Below are 21,897 nucleotides of genomic sequence, written 5' to 3'. Positions count from 1 at the left end.
TTAGAAGGTTGTTCTAACAAGGAATCCAGTTGATAAGCTTCCTTAATGTCGTCTAATAAATCTTGATTATGGATCACCCCCAGGACCTTGGAATCAGGAAGAATGGTCTTAGGTGTCATGATTGGAGTGGTCTCAATTGAGTGGATCCTAGATAATGCATCGGCCTTTCCATTGCGGGAACCAGGCCTATAGGAAATTACGAAATTAAATTGATTTAGAAAAAGACTCCAGCGGGCCTGACGAGGGGTCAGGCACTTGGCCGACCTAATGAATTCCAGATTGCGGTGGTCCGTCAGTACAACTATCTGCTGAGATGCTCCTTGAAGATGATGTCTCCATTCCTTGAAGGCGGCAATAATGGCCAGCAGTTCTCTGTTCCCTACGTCATAGTTCTTTTCTGCTGACGACAATCGCTGAGAAAAGAAAGCACAAGGATGTAAAATACTGTTCTCACCTATCCTTTGGGAGAGTATAGCTCCAATGGCACAGTCCGAAGCATCCACCTCTATTATGAAAGCGAGTTCAGGATCTGGGTGCACCAAGATGGGTGCCGTCGTGAATCTGGTCTTAAGACGGGAGAACGCTTCTTGGGCTTGAGAGGTCCAGGCAAAGGTAGACTTCTTACGGGTCAGCTGTGTGATGGGTGACACTATTTCAGAAAAGTTCCTGATAAAACGCCTGTAAAAATTTGCAAACCCGATGAAGCGCTGAACCTCTTTCACATTCCTGGGCACTGGCCAGTCCTGAATAGCCTGAGTCTTCCTCACATCCATGGTTATTCCCTGTGAAGAAATTACGTACCCCAAAAACTGGATCTTAGTTACATGAAACTCGCATTTCTCAGGCTTGATATAGAGGCGGTGCATTCTTAGACGTCCCAAGACCGTCCTCACATGTTCATGATGTTCATCTATGGAATTAGAGAAAATTAAAATATCGTCCAAATAAATCACCACAAATGTATCCAAAAGATCCCTGAAGAGGTCATTGGCTAAATGTTGAAATGTTGCTGGCGCATTGCATAAGCCGAACGGCATGACTTGATATTCAAAATGTCCGTAACGTGACCTGAAAGCTGTCTTCCACTCATCACCTGGCCTAATGCGGACCAGATTGTAGGCCCCACGAAGATCTAATTTAGTAAAAATCTTAGCCTGTCGTACCCTCTCCAACAATTCGGGGATCAAGGGTAGTGGGTAGCGATTCCTGATGGTGACCTTATTAAGCTCCCGATAATCTATACAGGGTCTAAGAGATCTGTCCTTTTTCTTTACAAAAAAGATGGGTGCACCTGCAGGGGAAGAAGAGGGACGTATAAAGCCTTTAGCTAGATTTTCATCGATATAGTCTTTCCACGCCTTTAGTTCTGGGCCTGCCAGAGGGTAAATATTACCAAAGGGTATTGCTGCACCTGGTAATAGTTCAATTGGGCAGTCATAGGGACGGTGGGGAGGAAGCTGGTCAGCATTCTTCTTATCACAGATGTCAGCATACTCACTATACATGGGCGGCAGCTTGAAGACTGATGGTGTGGAAATTACCGGAGTGGAGCAAATCATAACCCCGGGAATTGTCTTCTTCTCCGGGAAATGCAGCTCCTTGGTTTCCCAATTTATTGTAGGGTTCTGAATCTGCAACCAAGGTAATCCTAAAATAATGGGGAAATGTGGAGAAGTGATGAGCATAAATGACAGTCTCTCTAGATGACCTTTCCCCATGAAAACCTTGACGGGTACCGTCTCCTGATCCACGGGTCCTGAACTTAACAGAGAGCCATCCACTGTCTCCATCTGTACAGGGGTTGTCCTCTTCACAGAACGTATTCCGTGTCTTTGGGCAAAGGAAATGTCCATAAAATTGCCGCTAGCTCCAGAATCAATCATAGCTGAAGTGGACACCCAAACAGCATTAATCCAGAGTTTAATAGAAAGAAGACAATGAGAACTGTTTTTGTTGCAGTTCGGACGAGACACAGCAGAGGAAACCGGAAAAATTGCAGCATTGATATGTGAATCAGGCTCAGATGTGACAGAGTTTAAGTCTGAATAGTCAATATCTATAGGTGCAGCCGGGTCAGACAAGAGTTCCCGAGCCGCCATCACAGACCCCTTTTCACAGCATTCACAGTGTATAACTGCAGCAGTAGCCTTACGGGAATGGCTGGGACAGTTTATAATGAAGTGCCCAGACTTACCGCAGTAGAAACATAGATTCTCCTTCAACCGATGCTCCTTACGTGCGTCACTGACCCGTTTCTGTAGAGAGTCCACTTGCATGGGTTCAGGTTCAGCTTCTCGAGGAGTCCGAGGAACAAAGTCTCTAGTTGGAGAGGGAGGAAGGTATCTGTTAACACGATTAATTGCCGACCATCTCTCCTGTCTACGTTCCGTAAGCCGGGCATCGATCCGGATGCAGAAATTGATGAAATCTCCCAAAGCAGTGGGAGGGTCAGCACGGGCGAGCTCATCTTTAACTTCAGAAGACAACCCCTTCCGGAAAATGGATTTCTTGGCGGAGCTATTCCAAGTAGTGTCGAGGGCCCATCTCCTAAAATCCAGCGCATATTCTGCTACTGAGCGTTTACCTTGACGCAAGGTTAGCATGGCAGCTTCTGCTGTAGCACTGCGATTGGGATCATCAAACATTTGCCCCAGGGCCAATATGAAAGTATTTAGATCGTCCAGACATGCATCATTAGTCTCAATCAAAGGGTTCGCCCATGCTAGGGCCCTGTCAGTGAGAAGCATGATTATTGTTAGTACCTTAGATCGGTCAGTAGGGTATTGTGATGCCTGGGTGGCAAAAAACAGTTTGCATTGATTGAGGAATCCCCTGAATTTTTCTCGTTCTCCGCCAAAGCGAAAAGGTGGTAACTTGGGGAGGCCCGATACCGGGGTAGGAACTGGTGCACGAACTAACTCCTCCAAAGCTTCAGTCCGGGTGCAGAAATCTCGAAAATTTTGACCAAGCACCTGTAGGCTGTGATCGCTACGATCCTGCAGACCTGCAAAGTTCGCCTTTAAAGACTGCAAATCAGTGAGGATTGAGTTAGTCACCTCATACAATTTCTTAATGCGGGCATCAATACTCCCAGACCCAGCTGACTCCATCTTGTGGCTTCTGAATCTTGTAAAATGTTAGAATTCAGTGTATATGGAGTCTTGGCATGAGTGCAAGGAAGTACAAGAAACACAGGTCTTGATAAAGTAATATTCTCGTATTACGTCATACAAGCAGATGCACAGTAATATACAAGTCTCTGAGCAAAAGGGAACACCTCCTGGTGTAACTGGATTAACCCCGGATTCCCCGGAGTTGCAAAAGGCACAACAACAAAAGACAGTCTTTAAGCAATAAGCAAAGTCTCTCTTACGGGTGCTGAGAAGTCCTTTGAGTAAAGCAGTAGTCCAGTGATCCAGCAGGTAAGAAGACTCAGATCCATAAATGGGAACTTCAGACAGGCAGGTAAACTATGAGGATTCCTCAGAGAGTGAAGCTGACTTGAAGAGCTTAGTCCAGAGGCTTCAGGAAGCAATGTTACAGACTGGCTGCAGACAGGATTCAGAAGCACTGAACTAACAGCTGAGGCTGCTTAAGTGCAAATGGCAGAAAAACAGGGTGGAGACATAGAGGCTGAAGACTCCATTACAACTGAGGGCAAAATGGATGCACAAAACAGAAAGCAAGATGGCTGCAGGGAAAAAACAAGATCTAAGCACAACATGAAAAAACCATGATAGAAAGTCTCAGAACCTCACAATCCCGTACGTGCTCTTCAAGCAGTACTGGAATGACTCGGATATCACCCGCTACCCTGACGACGACTTGAGTATCATCGCCAGCAATGGTAAGCCCGTGCCACAGATTGGATTTAAAGAGGTGACCATTAAAATTGGTAGAGTCGAACTGGCAGCACAGGGACTGATCATTGTAGACATTGACAAACACGAGAGTCACCCAAAGATAACTCTAGGAACTAATGTAATTGAAAATTGTCTTGCAGAGGTGATTTTCCTTTTACAGCAGGTTGCCAAGAACGCCAGCTCCGGCCAGCAGCGAGTGCTCCAGAAAGAGATCCGGGCACTGATGCGACGGCAACAGCTAGAACTCTCCGTTGGTGAGATTGGTAGCGTGCGAATGTGTGACCCTTTCCCTATTGCCATGCCCCCGAAAAGTGAAATGATGATTTGGTGCCGGGCAGCTATTGGTCTGAGAGGTAGAGATTACCAGGCAATGGTAGAACCAGTTTACTCAGACAGTAGGCCCACCATTTTGACAGCACGGGGGGTGGTCAATGTACGCCATGGGAGGGTGCCCGTTCGCATAATAAATATCGGGGAGAGGGAAGTGTACCTGCCCCGGTATGCCACGCTAGCCAAATTGTATACCATCAATCAAGATTCCATACAGTCCGTAGAACCCTTGCCTCCATCTTCCCCGGAGGAAGGTAACGGCTCTCAGAAAACAATAGAGGACTGGTGTCAGCAACTACATTTGGGTACTGACTCCACTCCCTCACACCAGAAACAGGGAGTCTATCGGGTGGTTCAAGAGTACGAGAGAGTGTTTAGTAAACACCCGTTAGACTTCGGGCGAGTCAAGGGGGTAGAACACCACATCCCCACGGGAGACCATCCTCCCATAAAAGAGAGGTATCGACCCGTACCCCCTGCACACTACCAACACGCCAAGGGGATGCTTAGAGACATGAAGGAGGCTGGGGTGATCAGGGATAGCTGTAGCCCCTGGGCAGCTCCACTAGTCTTAGTCAAAAAGAAAGACAACACCATGAGGATGTGTGTAGATTACCGGAAAATTAACCGTATCACACACAAGGATGCGTACCCCTTACCAAGGATAGAGGAGTCTTTGGCTGCTTTAAGATCTGCTAACTTCTTCTCTACCTTGGATCTCACTAGTGGGTACTGGCAGGTTCCTGTAGCAGAGGCGGACCGGGAGAAGACCGCATTCACCACCCCGATGGGACTTAGCGAGTTTACCTGCATGCCGTTCGGACTCTGCAACGCACCAGGAACCTTCCAACGATTAATGGAGTGCTGTCTGGGCCACAGAAACTTCGAGACGGTCCTGCTGTACCTGGACGATGTCATCGTATATTCCAAGACGTATGAGGACCACCTGAAACACCTGGCGGAAGTGTTCGAAGCTCTGGCAAGCTACGGCCTAAAGGTGAAACCCTCCAAGTGTCACCTCCTGAAACCAAAGGTGCAGTACCTGGGACACGTGGTGAGCGCTGATGGAGTGGCTCCCGACCCTGATAAGATCACCGCAATTAAGGAATGGCCAAGTCCCTCCAGTGTAAAGGAAGTGCGGCAGTTCCTCGGGTTGGTAGGCTATTACCGCAGATTCATCCCCGGTTTCACCAAAAAGGCAGCTCCTATGCAGGACCTCCTGATAGGCCAGTCCCGGAAGGCCAAGAACCAGAAGCCACCCTTCAGATGGGAGAAGTTAGAAGAAGAGTCCTTCCGCCAGCTGAAGATGGCCCTCACGGGGGATGAAATCCTGGCGTACCCTGATTACAGCCAGCCCTTTATCCTCTACACCGACGCAAGTAACATCGGGCTAGGAGCCGTGCTGTCCCAGATCCAGCAGGGGAAAGAACGAGTAATCGCTTACGCCAGCCGAAAACTGCGACCCACCGAGAGAAACCCTGAGAATTACAGCTCATTTAAGCTAGAGTTCCTGGCAGTGGTGTGGGCAGTCACCGAACGCTTTAAGCACTACCTCGCTTCTTCCCGGTTCACCGTGTACACGGATAACAACCCGTTGACACACCTGGACACGGCAAGACTCGGTGCCCTAGAGCAGAGATGGATGGCCCGTCTGTCCAACTACGAGTTCACAATAAAATACCGGGCAGGACGCTCCAATACTAACGCGGACGCCCTGTCCAGGATGCCAAACCTACCGGACGTAGGAGAAGATCCAGAGGGACTGGAAGAAGTCGAACTCCCCGCGTTCCACCATCATGGGACTATCCAGTATTCCCATCGGGTAAGGAGTAAGCAAGCCGCTACGTTTAACCCCTTGCCTCACTACAACTGGGAGGAAACGCAAGACAGTGACCCTGCCGTCCGACTGGTGAAGGAGATGCTGACTCGGCCAGAGGCTCGCCTTGACCCAGACGCTCCGGAGGAAGCCAAGCAACTGTGGGCTGAGAAGAGTCGACTGTTCCTTTATAAGGGGAAGTTGTGCCGCCGAATGGTTAACTCCCGGACGCATGAACTAATCTGGCAAGTAGTGGTGCCACGAAGAGACGCAGCCGTGGTGATGGAGGCATACCACGACGGGGCTGGACACTTCGGATGGAAGAAGCTGGAGTTCCTGCTGCGCGGGCGGTTCCACTGGGTAGGCATGAGGGGAACCATCGAGAGGTGGTGCAGAGACTGTGGCCCGTGCAACCTAAGAAGGAAGGACCGTGCCAGCCAGAAGACTCCCCTGCAGTCCATCGTCACCCGGCAGCCGTTGGAACTGGTAGCCTTGGATCATGTAAAACTGACCCCAAGCAGAAGTGGCTACGTCTACGCACTAACCATCGTGGATCACTACTCCCGGTTCTTGGTTGTCGTCCCCGTCAAGGACTTAACCGCTCGAACCGCAGCTAGAGCCTTCCAGCAGCATTTCTGCCGTCCACACGGGTACCCGGACCAAGTGTTGACAGACCAGGGACCTGCCTTTGAAGCGGAGGTCTTCCAAGAATTCTGCACTCTGTATGGCTGCCGGAAGATAAGGACGACACCCTATCATCCGCAAACTAATGGACTTTGTGAGAAAATCAACCAGGTGGTGATAGATCTTCTGAAAACATTGCCCCTGGAAGAACGCAGTCTGTGGCCTGAGAGGCTGCCCGACCTAGTGGACCTATACAACCACATCCCGGTAGGTTCCACCAACTGTACCCCGGCTTACCTGATGAGGGCAAGACCTGGTAAGCTACCTGTTGACCTGGAGATGGGAGTCCTGACACCCGAGGACACTTCACCAGAAGCAGACTGGGACACAGAGAGGCAGCAGCAGTACCGGAAAGTACAGGAGAGCGTGGAGCGAAGTCTCTGTCAAGCTAGGGAAAGACAAGAGAAAACTTACAACCAGTATGCTCCCGCTGTTCCCCTGGTACCCGGAGAGCAGGTCTTGAAGAGGAAAAGGCGGCTCCACAAGTTGGACGACCAGTGGGAGAAGGACCCGTACATCGTACTGCCCTCAAGCCACGACAACCCAAAGGTCTGTACCATCAGTAAAGACGGAGGGGAAACCACAACCATTGTATCCCGGGATCACCTGAAGAAGTGTCCCGAACAGCTACGGAACCCTGAAGAGGAACAAGAAGACCCTCGACCCGTAGAGGAAAGGGAAGATATGGTTAGTACTGTGCTCGGAGACTTCCCTCGGTCTTGGACTCAAGTCAATGGCGCAGTTGTGGTACCCGTACTCACCTTCCTCCAACCAGCATCCCAAGCACCTACGGAGCAACAGGTAGAGCTGGAAGAACAGCCGGTCCAGGAGGCAGAAGACCCCACACCAGCAGACCAGGAGGATCAACCCTCTGCTTATAGTGAACCTGCCATGCCTCTAGTGAGCCAAAGGGCCCGTGGACAGCTGCCCAGTTTACCCTTGACAGTTCCTACACCCTGTAGTTCGGGGTTAGACAGTCAGCTCCGTAGGTCCACTAGGGCCACTAGAGGCCAGTTACCCGCACGTTGGAGGATTTGAACTGTATAAGTTGTTTTATTTATGGTTACCTGTTTTTCTTGTTACTTGTAAATAATTATGTGTTTCTAGTTATTTTTAGGAGTCCTTGGTGGATTTACCGGGAATCCTTGTACAATTGGTTGGAGCGTAACCTAGGAATGGACTAAAGACTGTTAAGGACTCGGGGCAGGACAGACCCCTACCTGGTTACGTCTCCCTGTTTTGGTGAAATGGACACCTTGCTTTTCTTCAAAACTGCACCCGGTTGCGGACACGCCGTAACCATCTTTATGTGTTTTTCTTATTGTATTATTATTGTTTATACCTTGTTATGTTTTTCTAAAAATATGTTTAGTCCCGGAGTACTAAATTTCACTAGGGGGGAATGTGGCACCCCAGGGGTCTGGTTTCCACAGTAACAGCTATGTTATGTCTGAGAGCAGGTGGGAGGTCTCTTGGTCAGGGATCCTATGCATGCCACACCTCCTGCCCAGTCCTGGGAGGGGAAGAACTTCCCCTATATAAACCTAGGGCTGAGGCAGGGTGAGTGAGTAGAGAAGAAGTAGAGACAGAGAAGCAGATATAGGAAAAGAACATCAGGAGCTCTGTGGGAGCAGTGCTACAAGGAGTCAGGGGCTGGCAGCTGCAGAGCTCGCCCTGACTGAGAAGTTATCACCGGACCCGGAGTCCGAGGCTGTGGGGACTAACTCCTATCCAGCAGCAGAAACCGACCGGCAGGGGATTGCAGGTCCTCTGGCCCAGAAACCCGAAGGCACGGTCACACGCGTGGGACCAGCACCGCCGTCGTGGAGCGGAAGCTACTAGAAGGCCCCGAGTCACCGGCCATACGGGTGAGCACCACATGGTACACTCAGGGACGTGGGCTACTTATACCCGCCTCTAGCAAGGTAGCCGGAAGAGTATCGTTAGTTTGGGAGGCCTACAACTCCGCCTGGCCAGGGGAGATCCCATCTGCTCAAGGACTGACCAGGCCCCAATCGCTAGCCAGTACTCCGGGAGGGTCTATCTTTGTCACCAGTAAAGACCCTGAACTACACCGTACCGTCTCCGAGTGGTTCCTGCTACCCCCATCATCCACGTCGGCTGCCCTGAGGCCATACCCCTCCCGTTGGGGGTTATACTATCACGCTGCACAATCCTACCACCGGCCTCAGCGGTCTGCCCTGCAGCAGCAGCTCCTTAGCTGTACTCAACGGGTGGCGTAGTCGTCCAACATCTACCGCTAATACAGCGCCACTTAGTCTGACTCCCTGGGCACGGACCGGATCACCGCCACGAGACTACAACCCTAAAGAGATCCGGCTCCGGGTAAGCTCCCGCGTGCGCAACGCAGCGCGACACAGGCCCAGGGGCGCGTCACTTTCAAACGTAGAAGTGTTAATAGTTTGCATTTTGTTAATTGATAAAAATAAAATGACTGAACAAAAGAGCAATCAAATTCAAAACAATATGTGGTGACCTCTTGACTTCCACAAAGCATCAGTTCTTCTAGATACACTTGTACTTGCACACAGTTTTTAAAGGACCTCAGCAGGGAGGTTATTCCAAACATCTTGGAGAAGTAAGCTCAGATATTCTATGTAGGCTTCAGCAAATGCTTCTGTCTCTTCTTATAATCCCAGACAGACTGGATGATGTGAGATCAGGGCTCTGTGGGACCATATCATCACTTCCAGGACTCCTTATTCTTCGTTACGCTGAAGATAGTTCTTAATGACATTGACTGTATGTTTGAGTTGTTGTCCTGCTGCAGAATTAATTTATAGCTAATTAGTCGCCTCCCTGATGTTATTGTATAATAGATGCGTATCCGCCTAGATGATGATGTTTGGAAGAGAAAGGGCAGACACACACTAAATATTGATTGAATTCTCATTTTTCTCTTGTTCATTCACTTTACTTTTTAAGTGATAAAAATAAAATATTACCACTTCTGTTTTGGAAAGCATTGTTACTTTGCAGCATCTCTTACACACCATCCTCTGGTTCTGTTTTCATCAGTTATGCAATGGATTTGTTTTAATATTAAATATTGTCTGTGCTGAAAAAGGAAACACACAAACAAGTGTGTTCAAGTGTGAACATAGCCTCAAAAATGTGACCCACCCCAAGAAAGTCTCCTATCTTCTCCTAATGGTGGAGGCATCAGACATGGCCCGTCCTCTGTTCTCCTAATGGTGGAGGCATCAGACATGGCCGGTCCTCTGTTCTCCTAATGGTGGTGGCATCAGACATGGCCCGTCCTCTGTTCTCCTAATGGTAGAGGCATTAGACATGGCCCGTCCTCTGTTCTCCTAATGGTGGAGGCATCAGACATGGCCCGTCCTCTGTTCTCCTAATGGTGGTGGCATCAGACATGGCCGGTCCTCTGTTCTCCTAATGGTGGTGGCATCAGACATGGCCCGTCCTCTGTTCTCCTAATGGTAGAGGCATTAGACATGGCCCGTCCTCTGTTCTCCTAATGGTGGAGGCATCAGACATGGCCCGTCCTCTGTTCTCCTAATGGTGGTGGCATCAGACATGGCCCGTCCTCTGTTCTCCTAATGGTAGAGGCATTAGACATGGCCCGTCCTCTCTTCTCCTAATGGTGGAGGCATCAGACATGGCCCGTCCTCTGTTCTCCTAATGGTGGAGGCATCAGACATGGCCCGTCCTCTGTTCTCCTAATGGTGGAGGCATCAGACATGGCCCGTCCTCTGTTCTCCTAATGGTAGAGGCATTAGACATGGCCGGTCCTCTGTTCTCCTAATGGTGGAGGCATCAGACATGGCCGGTCCTCTGTTCTCCTAATGGTAGAGGCATCAGACATAGCCGGTCCTCTGTTCTCCTAATGGTAGAGGCATCAGACATGGCCGGTCCTCTGTTCTCCTAATGGTGGAGGCATCAGACATGGCCCGTCCTCTGTTCTCCTAATGGTGGAGGCATCAGACATGGCCCGTCCTCTGTTCTCCTAATGGTGGAGGCATCAGACATGGCCCGTCCTCTGTTCTCCTAATGGTGGAGGCATCAGACATGGCCCGTCCTCTGTTCTCCTAATGGTGGAGGCATCAGACATGGCCCGTCCTCTGTTCTCCTAATGATGGAGGCATCAGACATGGCCCGTCCTCTGTTCTCCTAATGGTGGAGGCATCAGGCATGGCCCGTCCTCTGTTCTCCTAATGGTGGAGGCATCAGACATGGCCCGTCCTCTGTTCTCCTAATGGTGGAGGCATCAGACATGGCCCGTCCTCTGTTCTACTAATGGTGGAGGCATCAGACATGGCCCGTCCTCTGTGCTCCTAATGGTGGAAGCATCAGACATGGCCCGTCCTCTGTGCTCCTAATGGTGGAAGCATCAGACATGGCCTGTCCTGTGTTCTCCTAATGGTGGAGGCATCAGACATGGCCCGTCCTCTGTGCTCCTAATGGTGGAGGCATCAGACATGGCCCGTCCTCTGTGCTCCTAATGGTGGAAGCATCAGACATGGCCTGTCCTGTGTTCTCCTAATGGTGGAGGCATCAGACATGGCCCGTCCTCTGTGCTCCTAATGGTGGAGGCATCAGACATGGCCGGTCCTCTGTGCTCCTAATGGTGGAAGCATCAGACATGGCCTGTCCTCTGGGTGTTACAGTGAGTGCTCTGCTCAGGTAGGAGACCGCGCACTCGAAGGCAATGAGCTCAAGTGTCAGCTGTGTAAACTCCTTCAGAGCTAAATACATCCTTCTCTTCCTTGATGTCTTGGCTTTCATTCATCTTCGTTTTTTTTTTCTACAGAATGAATTGGCTAATCAGAAAGATTTTGATGAGAAACATGATGAATATTTAATTTATCTACAACAAAAAAACAGGTGAGAACAGATATGACCAAATGTCTAGAAAAGTGCTGAAAGGGAACTTGTAATCCAGAATTAAGTCCCCCGAACAGCACCAACATCTGTAGATAGGTGAGGTGTGCAGACCTCGGCTTCATCTATGCACATACCAGACGCTGCTGGAGGTGACCTGTGGTGGCAGATGTGGCCTGCGGGATATTCCGGCCGATCAGCTTGACTGCTGAACACAACTTAGAATTATTTTATTTTTTTCATTGATGCCGCATTTGCCGGTAGCAAGTTGGGAATCTGTTAATGTCCTTAACAAGAGGTTGGAGGTGGTTTGGGGCCCTGTATTTTATGATTACAGGCTGCCTTAAATCATTATCATATCACTTGACGTTCACATGTAATTGTTTTACCTGATGTAAATGTCGCTGTTCTCCTGAATCTGGTGATGTTTTTCTCTTGTTCCTGCTCCTCTCCTTTCCTGAGATATGCCCCTCTCTTCCCTGTCTATTCTTGTGGTCCTCAACTCCTCTATGGGTGTCTTCATGCGGGTCACTCCCTCTTGGCTAACAAGACTAGATCTACATGCAAGAAAGATGGAGCCATGATAAGCAATACCACCAGATTCAGGAGAACAGCGACTTTTACAGCAGGTAAAAAAATTAGATTTATGGCAAGTAAATTAATGAGCTGTTGAAAGACCTTAAACTTTTCCTTTTATCAAAGGGATTTTTATGCTATAAGAAGAATTTTCAGTAAAATAGGTATTGAACACGTCACCAGTTTTCTAAGTAAATATATTTCTAAAGGTGCTATTGTCATGAAATTGTCACCAGATGTTGGTAACTACCCATCCAATCCACACTGGCAAAGAACTCAAACCATAGATGTCCATACATTATGTGTAATAATGAGAAATAACAGAGGGAAAAAGTACTGAACACATGAAGAAAGAGAGGTTCAAAAAGCCATGGAAAGTCCTGACACCAGCTGAAATCTATCAGTAATTAGTAAGCAATCCTGCCACTTGGCGAATAATAATATCAGCTGGTTTACCTGATGGCCTATAAAAAGGTGTCTCGTTACCAAGGTGCCACACAAGAAACATCTCATGATGGGTAAAATCAGTGAGCTGTCTCAAGACCTTCACAACCTTATTGTTGCAAAACATACTTATGGCATCGGTTACAGAAGAATTTCTAAACTACTAAAGGTTCCAGTAAGCACTTTTGGGGCCATAATCTAGAAGTGGAAAGAAAATAATTTCACCATAAACCTGTCACAACCAGTTTCTCCCTGCAAGATTTCAGACAGAGGCCTGATTAGAATTATCTGAAGAGTTGTCCAAGAGCCTTACTTGAAAAATTGGTGACGTGTTCAATACTTATTTCATCCGCTGTATGTTCCTAGTAGTAAATTTTGTACTAACGAATCAGATCCTGTTTGTTTGTTTCGACAGATGAACGACTTATGATTGTTCATAATCCTTCCAAATATTCGTTGGGCATGTTGGATTTTTTTTGGCTGATCAACTCTGGTGCCATCATTGGTTGAAAGAAATCCAATTTTGATCAATATGTGATATGTTTGGGCCATCGACGTTCTTTGGCCCATTTTATCTAATATGCACAGGGGCCTTAACTGACCAGAACTCAGATTGTGGATTAGTCACTTCTGATGCTGATGTCTTACATACAGACCAGTGGATTTAATCCCTTCTCCATTCATATTGTGAAATCCACAGAATATCTACATACACGTCACACATGTCTTCTCTTGCTGCAGCTCATGCATGTCACACGTGTAATCTCCTGCTGTAGCTCATGCACATCGCACGTGCCGGCTCCTGCTGCAGCTCATGCACATTGCACGTGTAGGCTCCTGCTGCAGCACATGCATGTCACACGTGTAATCTCCTGCTGTAGCTCATGCACATCGCACGTGTCGGCTCCTGCTGCAGCTCATGCACATTGCACGTGTAGGCTCCTGCTGCAGCACATGCATGTCACACGTGTAGGCTCCTGCTGCAGCACATGCACGTCACGTGTCGGCTCTTGCTGCAGCTCATGCACGTCGCACGTGTCGGCTCCTGCTGTAGCTCATGCACGTCGCACGTGTTTTCTCTTGCTGCAGCTCATGCATGCCACACGTGTAATCTCCTGCTGTAGCTCATGCACATCGCACGTGCCGGCTCCTGCTGTAGCTCATGCACATCGCACGTGCCGGCTCCTGCTGTAGCTCATGCACATCGCACGTGCCGGCTCCTGCTGTAGCTCATGCACATCGCACGTGTCGGCTCCTGCTGCAGCACATGCACGTCACACGTGTCGGCTCCTGCTGCAGCTCAAGCACGTCACACGTGTCGGCTCCTGCTGCAGCACATGCACGTCGCACGTGTCGGCTCCTGCTGCAGCTCATGCACGTCGCACGTGTCGGCTCTTGCTGCAGCTCATGCACGTCGCACGTGTCGGCACTTGCTGCAGCTCATGCACGTCGCACGTGTCGGCTCGTGCTGCAGCTCATGCACGTCGCACGTGTCGGCTCGTGCTGCAGCTCATGCACGTCGCACGTGTCGGCTCTTGCTGCAGCTCATGCACGTCGCACGTGTCGGCTCCTGCTGTAGCTCATGCACGTCGCACGTGTTTTCTCTTGCTGCAGCTCATGCATGCCACACGTGTAATCTCCTGCTGTAGCTCATGCACATCGCACGTGCCGGCTCCTGCTGTAGCTCATGCACATCGCACGTGCCGGCTCCTGCTGTAGCTCATGCACATCGCACGTGCCGGCTCCTGCTGTAGCTCATGCACATCGCACGTGTCGGCTCCTGCTGCAGCACATGCACGTCACACGTGTCGGCTCCTGCTGCAGCTCAAGCACGTCACACGTGTCGGCTCCTGCTGCAGCACATGCACGTCGCACGTGTCGGCTCCTGCTGCAGCTCATGCACGTCGCACGTGTCGGCTCTTGCTGCAGCTCATGCACGTCGCACGTGTCGGCACTTGCTGCAGCTCATGCACGTCGCACGTGTCGGCTCGTGCTGCAGCTCATGCACGTCGCACGTGTCGGCTCGTGCTGCAGCTCATGCACGTCGCACGTGTCGGCTCGTGCTGCAGCTCATGCACGTCGCACGTGTCGGCTCGTGCTGCAGCTCATGCACGTCGCACGTGTCGGCTCGTGCTGCAGCTCATGCACGTCGCACGTGACGGCTCGTGCTGCAGCTCATGCACGTCGCACGTGTCGGCTCGTGCTTCAGCTCATGCACGTCGCACGTGTCGGCTCCTGCTGCAGCTCATGCACGTCGCACGTGTCGGCTCCTGCTGCAGCTCATGCACGTCGCACGTGTCGGCTCCTGCTGCAGCTCATGCACATCGCACGTGTCGGCTCTTGCTGCAGCTCATGCACGTCGCACGTGTCGGCTCTTGCTGCAGCTCATGCACGTCGCACGTGTCGGCTCGTGCTGCAGCTCATGCACGTCGCACGTGTCGGCTCGTGCTGCAGCTCATGCACGTCGCACGTGTCGGCTCGTGCTGCAGCTCATGCACGTCGCACGTGTCGGCTCGTGCTGCAGCTCATGCACGTCGCACGTGTCGGCTCGTGCTGCAGCTCATGCACGTCGCACGTGTCGGCTCGTGCTGCAGCTCATGCACGTCGCACGTGTCGGCTCGTGCTGCAGCTCATGCACGTCGCACGTGTCGGCTCGTGCTTCAGCTCATGCACGTCGCACGTGTCGGCTCGTGCTTCAGCTCATGCACGTCGCACGTGTCGGCTCGTGCTTCAGCTCATGCACGTCGCACGTGTCGGCTCCTGCTGCAGCTCATGCACGTCGCACGTGTCGGCTCGTGCTGCAGCTCATGCACGTCGCACGTGTCGGCTCCTGCTGCAGCTCATGCACGTCGCACGTGTCGGCTCCTGCTGCAGCTCATGCACGTCGCACGTGTCGGCTCCTGCTGCAGCTCATGCACGTCGCACACTGATTTTCCTGGAGATTTGCAGCACAGTCTGCATTGACAATGGTCTGCTGCACTTAGACTTTCCTTTCTTTCTAAGGTATATTATATTTTACAATGTAACTCCAGTACATGCTTTCTAACATACTGACTGTAAAGAATAAGTGAGTCTTTGCTTTTCTCGTGTGAGGTCCTCAATTACTCATATAGCTGTTTTTCTCCCCTCCTTTCTCCGGTGCTTTAGGATGAGCTTGCAGTACTTGGCACTGTGCAGTTCTGACCACATATAGGCCAGCAGTGTGCCATAAGGATGAGCCTGAGCCGGAGGGATGGCACGGACAGGGGATAGTGCTGTGACTTGCCTCGTACAGCATCTCTATCCAGTCTAGAGGCAGTGTCTGCTCTCGGTTTATACAGTTTTCTGTCTCTGATTTCGGCTGCTCGTGGTCTGGGCAGCCTGAATCTCCTCATGGGTCCCTTGATAATAATGGCTGGGGCTCGGCAGGCGACCACTGATTATTCTGCGTGTGCCTTTCTATGTACAGTAATGTCTCGCTGAGCTGACACAGGTTCTGTCCTCAGGGTATTGAATAGTTTCCGAGCAAAGGATCCAACACGAGTTAAGCTGGAACATCTGGAACAAGGATTTTCTCTGTACATAAATGGAGCAAATGCTGATCTGAAGAAACAGTACAGCACGCAGGATTTAGCCAGAGGAGGCTTAAAGACGCCAAAAGTCAAAGGTGAGTGTTGGTCCTGTCGAGGCTGCGCGGAACGCTTTCTTCTGAGGTGCATGTAAGCGGACACATGTAATGATTGGGCTGAGAGATTAGATTTATTATTATATATCAATATGTCTTAGTATTTAAACCAGTGCAGAGATATCTCAACCCCATACTGACATGTTACACAGCCCGCATCTGCCTGTAATCCCAGCAATCAGACTTAAGCCACCATCGTTGCTGTTAACCGCTGCTGCTAGGCACGTGACGAAAGATCCTGACACTGAGCCTATTGCGGTCCCCTAAACTCTCCACAAGGAGAAATGATCCCTCTTAGATACCGTCATAGGCATCTCACCCAGCTAAATCAGCTCACCCAGCTAAATCAGCTCACCCAGCTAAATCAGCTCACCCAGCTAAATCAGCTCACCCAGCTAAATAAAATCAGAATAAGAAGCCGACTTCAGAAATTTATGTGGAGCCTGCAAATCCCATTTTATCGCTTCCCCCGAGATCAAGTATCTTAACTACACAGTTCTTTGTCAAAATTTTCTTAGAATCCTGAATTGCAAACCTGTCTAATGACTTATTAACCTTTTCACGACATCCGCCATACATGCGTGACGCATACTATTTTTATTGTAGATGAAGGATTTTCCGCTCTTCCTGGGAGGAGGAATCGTACTGCTCCTGCCAAGATTCAAAGGAAAGCGTGGATACAGGTAAAAGACTTAATTCATAGATTAATAAAGATTTAATTGACAATGTTATTGTTGAAATCCTTACATGGGAAAGGTTTAAAGGCTTTTCCCTTTGAGAGTGGGAAAACTCCATCTAGGCTATGAGCGCTGTGGGGGAAGCTTCAGGGCAGCTGAGAGCAGCTATGCTGCTCTGCGCTGCTCTATGCTCTGCTGTGCTCTGCTGCTTTGCGCTGGTTCTGTAACTCCTACAGAAAATACAGCGTAGACAGAGTTTTCCCTGTACAGTGGAGATCATTTAAGCGTCGTGTTTAGGACTGAAGCAATGAAGCAGACACTGCTTCTATAAAACCTCTCTACATTGTTCTCTCCCTCTATCTACACACACACACACACACACACACACACACACACACACTTATACATGACATCCCCATCCTGGTATGCATGGCACCCCTCATCCCCATCCTGGTATGCATGGCACCCCTCATCCCCATCCTGGTATGCATGGCACCCCTCATCCTCATCCTGGTATGCATGGCACCCCTCATCCTGGCATGCATGGCACCCCTCATCCTGGTATGCATGGCACCCCCCCCCCATCCTGGTATGCATGGCACACACCCCCCCCCCATCCTGGTATGCATGGCACCCCTCATCCTGGTATGCATGGCACCCCCATCCCCATCACGCTACATACAAAGAAATAAATTATTCTACTCACCAGTCTTCCCTCCGCTCCAGCGCTGCATCCGTTCTGCTGCCAGCAGCTGATCTCACCGTGTGAGTCGCGCATGATGTCACTGCCATGCGCCCTCACACGCTGAGGTCAGCTGCTGGAATAGTCACTTCTCCCCATGCCGGGATTATGGGCGTGTGGAGTAGTGACTATTCGTTCTCTTTAACAGCGCGCTGAGTGGCAGCCGCAGCCGCGGCTCCTGCAGTGGCTTGGCTATCATGTGCGACCGCTATTAAAGAGAATGAACATTCACTACTCTCCACGCCCATGGGTGTGGAGAGCAGTGAATATTCATTTTCTTTAGCAGCAGGCACAGTGTTAGCTGCAGCAGGCGGCTGCTGCCTCCTGTATCCTGCTCCTTCTCCGCTTTCCCTCCCCTATCCACAACAACAAGGTACATTCATACTATAAGACTCACCCCCCCCCCACTTTCCTCCAAAATTTTGGAGGAAAAAGTACGCCATATGATACTTAGAAAACTGGTGACGTGTTTAATACTTATTTCCCCCACTGTTCATACATGTATCTATCTATCTATCTATCTATCTACCATCTATCTATCTATCGAGAATTACAAATGCTATACAGCTCAGTTGTGTTGTGCGCTATATCTTTAGAGTTCCATTAACATTAAATCTGAAACTGGACCACGACTGTACATTGGCCCAAATGTAAAGTATTCTGAGGATTTTGACACAGATGATGATGATGATGATGAAGAGCATGTGAAGTCTGCACGTCATTACGGGAATGACCAGGTAATTTATCACAGATTGTGGTATTGATTTTCTTTGAAAAGGCAGAGAATCCAGCTTCAGGAACTCCTAAAACGTTTTCTTTAATGGTGGAGTTAACAATCCAGTGCAAAAATAAAATCTTTCAAGTTTATGGCATAAAGTTCATGACTAAGGGTTAACATACCCAAAATGCGTAGATGGGAGGATGTCCTCTATTTTGAATTGTATTTCCCATGGCTCCACCTTTTATGAGTTCCTGATCTGGATTCTCTGCATTTCCACTGCTATCTCTGGCGTCCAGGCAGAAACACCCTCCCTGCTCCGAACCATAAGGAAAGCTAATGCTGGGGAGCTGGATCCTTTTCTGCTTGTTGGCCACGGCCCTACTATCAGTTTCTGGTCAGTATTCGGTCAGTATTTTTTTTCTGTCACCCATGACGCCCAACGAGAGAGGGGATCCGCCCTTCAAGGACAGGAAACCTTCAAGATAAAAAGGGCGGCGCCTCTCCCCGCTTCAGTGGTTTCCTGTCCTTGATGGGGGACCTTCCTTCTCGTTGGGCGCAAGAATGACAGTCGTCTTACCTGGGCCGGGGCCGGTCGGGTTTGGCAGGGCACAGTCTCTGCTGCGGCCGTTCCCGTGAATCCTGGAAGCGCCGCGGGGGGCGCCAACATGTGGACTCCCCGCGTGCGGGCGGTGGTCTTGCGGCACCTGCACAGCATGGTGGCCGGCAACCCCGCATCCCGGATGTGACGTAACGGGGCGCGACGGGAGATGACGAAACCGGAAGTCGCACGCCGGGACCTCCTGACCCCCGTGCGGGGGCGGTACCGGAAGCTGCGGGGACGCCGGCAGTGATCTCCCTAGCACAATGGAGGTACTTAAGGGTAGATCACCGGCCAGGCAGCAGCGCAGTGAAGTAATGGCCTCACAGCAGCCCTCCCCACCGCATCAGCAGCAAGAGCAGCAGTCCATGCTGCAGCTGCAGCAGCCCGGGGAGATGGAGCAGCCTCTGCGCCAGAAGCGTACCCAGGAGCAGCGTCCAGCGCAGAGTAGGAGCAGTGGACGTTCTGGGACACGCAGCGCCAAGGATTCCAGATCCAGCCGGCATAGTTCCAGCAGGGTTGATGATTCCGCAGTCTCCAGAGGAGAAGTATCGGATACCGTCCTGCCTCCCGTTCCGGTACCCTGTCTTTGTTTACTGGGTGGTGAGTGAGCTACGTGAAAGTCGACGTATTAATGTAGACTTTTTCTGTTTTGTCTCTCTCTCTCCCTCTACTTCCTCTGGTAATGGGCAGGATGTCCCTAAGAAGTGTAAAGAGAAGTCCAAGCATAGAGTATGTGCCCTGTGTGAACGGGGCCTAGCGAATGATTGGCCCAAAAGATTATGCCAGTCCTGTATTGAAGAGACAATTGCAGAGGAAGCCCCAACTTTTTCTTTAAATTTAAAGACTCTGGTTAGGTCTGAGGTAGAGAGATCGTTAAAATCCCTTTCCCAACCATCCCAGGCCCATAGAGCAAAAACTCCACCCCCACTTTCAGGCTCTGAGTCCGACGAGGGAATGTTGGATGACTCCACTGACTCTTCCTCCTCGGATAGCGAAGCAGGGCCAGGTCATTATTTTCCCCTGGAAAGTGTGGATGGCTTAGTAAAAGCCATCAGGTCCACAATGGGGTTGGTTGACCAGAAAACAAAGGAGTCAGTGCAGGATATTATGTTTGGCACCTTGGATCGCAAGAAACAACGAGTTTTTCCTGTTAATGATAAGGTGCAGGGTCTTATCAGGAAAGAGTGGGATAGGCCGGATAAAAAGGGCCCCCTTCCATCCTCCTTCAAAAGGAAATATCCGTTTAGTGAGGAGGATACCGCTTCCTGGAGTAAGGCCCCGAAGCTGGATGTGGCAGTATCCAAAGCTTCTAGGAGATCTTCCCTCCCTTTTGAGGACTCAGGGATGCTGAGAGACCCGCTGGACCGGAAGGTAGATACCTTCCCTAAGGGTACTTGGGAGTCGTCGGCGGGGGCATTGAAGCCAGCCATAGCGGCAACTTGTACAGCGAGGTCCCTTATGGTATGGTTGGACAGGTTAGAGCAGGGTTCCCCAACTCCAGTCCTCAAGGCCCACCAACAGGTCATGTTTTCAGGATTTCCTTAGTATTGCACAGGTGATGGAATTATTGCCTGTGCAGGTGATGCAATTATCACCTGTGTAATACTAAGGAAATCCTGAAAACATGACCTGTTAGTGGGTCTTGAGGACTGGAGTTGGGGAACCCTGGGTTAGAGGACCAGATTAAAAGCAATGAGTCACAGGACTCCATTCTGGCCTCGCGGTATTGAAGGGAGCGGCGGCCTTCTTATCAGACGCCTCGGCAGATTCCGCCAGACTAGCGGCAAGATCTGCGGCCCTGTCTAACGCCGGCCGTAGAGCGGTCTGGCTAAAGTGTTGCCCAGGGGACATACAGGCAAAAGGAAAACTATGCTCTCTTCCATGTGAGGGGGATTTTCTGTTTGGTACCTCTCTGGACTCAATTCTAGAGAAAGCGGGGGACAGTAAGAAAGGGTTCCCTAAGCCTTCCATCCCATCCTTCAAGCAGTCCTTTCGGAGGAAGAAATTTGGCCGCAGGAGGGCGTCCGGGGAACAATCTAGATGGGAGGATCGTTCCAGGAAAGGGAAAGGATTTTTGTTCGGCGGGCCCTCCCAAGATAGTCGCAAGCCGCCGAAGTGACACTCTATCCCAGGTGGGGGGGAGGCTCTCTCTCTTCCTTCCAGCCTGGGAAAAGATCTCTTCCAGCAGGTGGATCCTCAATTTAGTGAAATCAGGGCTAAAGCTAGAGTTTCGGAGGAATCCACCAGACAAGTTTATTCTGACTGCCCCAAGATCCTCTCTACCAGAACAATGGGCACTAGAGGAAGAAATATCAGTTCTCCTACAAAAGAATGTCCTGCTAGAGGTGTCTCCACAAGAAGAGAGAGGGGGGTTTTATTCCCCCTTATTTCTTATAAAAAAGCCGGACAATTCATACAGAGTCAGCCTAAATCTGAGAAGGCTAAATGCGTTCCTGAACATTCCGTCATTCAAGATGGAGACAATAAAATCAGCTATAACCCTTCTATTTCCTGGCTGCTACATGGTAGTATTGGACCTAAAGGACGCATACTATCATGTGCCGATCCATCGCAATTTTCAGAAATACCTCAGGGTAGCCGTAAATATGCAGGGAATTATCAAGCACTTCCAATACAGAGCGCTTCCCTTCGGACTGGCAGTGGCGCCCCGCATATTCACAAAACTGATAGCGGAGGTTACAGCCCATCTCAGGGAGGAAGACAGACTGGTCATTCCGTATCTGGACGACTTCCTGATAGTGCGCAAAACATACGATCACTGTCTGGGCCAGGTCGATCAGGTATGCACCATCTTAGAAGACTTAGGATGGTGTTTAAACCTAGAAAAATCCAAATTGATCCCTCTCACTATTCAGATCTTTTTGGGCCTTACGCTGGATTCGATTCGGCAAGAAT

The 21,897-nt window shown here is 50.2% G+C and overlaps 1 protein-coding gene across 2 annotated transcripts in view; it reads left to right on the top strand.

The window, feature by feature from the left end:
- Window positions 1-21,897, top strand: part of KATNIP (katanin interacting protein) — a 297,865-nt gene that overhangs the window by 9,849 nt on the left and 266,119 nt on the right. Inside the window, exons 3-6 of one of the 2 annotated variants that reach the window (XM_073647802.1) lie at window positions 11,486-11,559; window positions 16,062-16,222; window positions 16,847-16,923; window positions 18,256-18,396. In XM_073647802.1, coding sequence (XP_073503903.1) covers window positions 11,486-11,559; window positions 16,062-16,222; window positions 16,847-16,923; window positions 18,256-18,396 — 453 coding nt within the window. The remainder of the gene's footprint in view (window positions 1-11,485; window positions 11,560-16,061; window positions 16,223-16,846; window positions 16,924-18,255; window positions 18,397-21,897) is intronic. The other variant, XM_073647803.1, reaches the window with a different exon arrangement.

This window comes from Phyllobates terribilis, unplaced genomic scaffold (assembly GCF_046119375.1).
Source record: "Phyllobates terribilis strain yellow unplaced genomic scaffold, ASM4611937v1 Scaffold_9__5_contigs__length_417890890, whole genome shotgun sequence".
Taxonomy (NCBI): domain Eukaryota; kingdom Metazoa; phylum Chordata; class Amphibia; order Anura; family Dendrobatidae; genus Phyllobates; species Phyllobates terribilis.
Note: the sequence above shows the minus strand (reverse complement) of the source record. Positions and strands in the feature narration are given on the sequence as shown.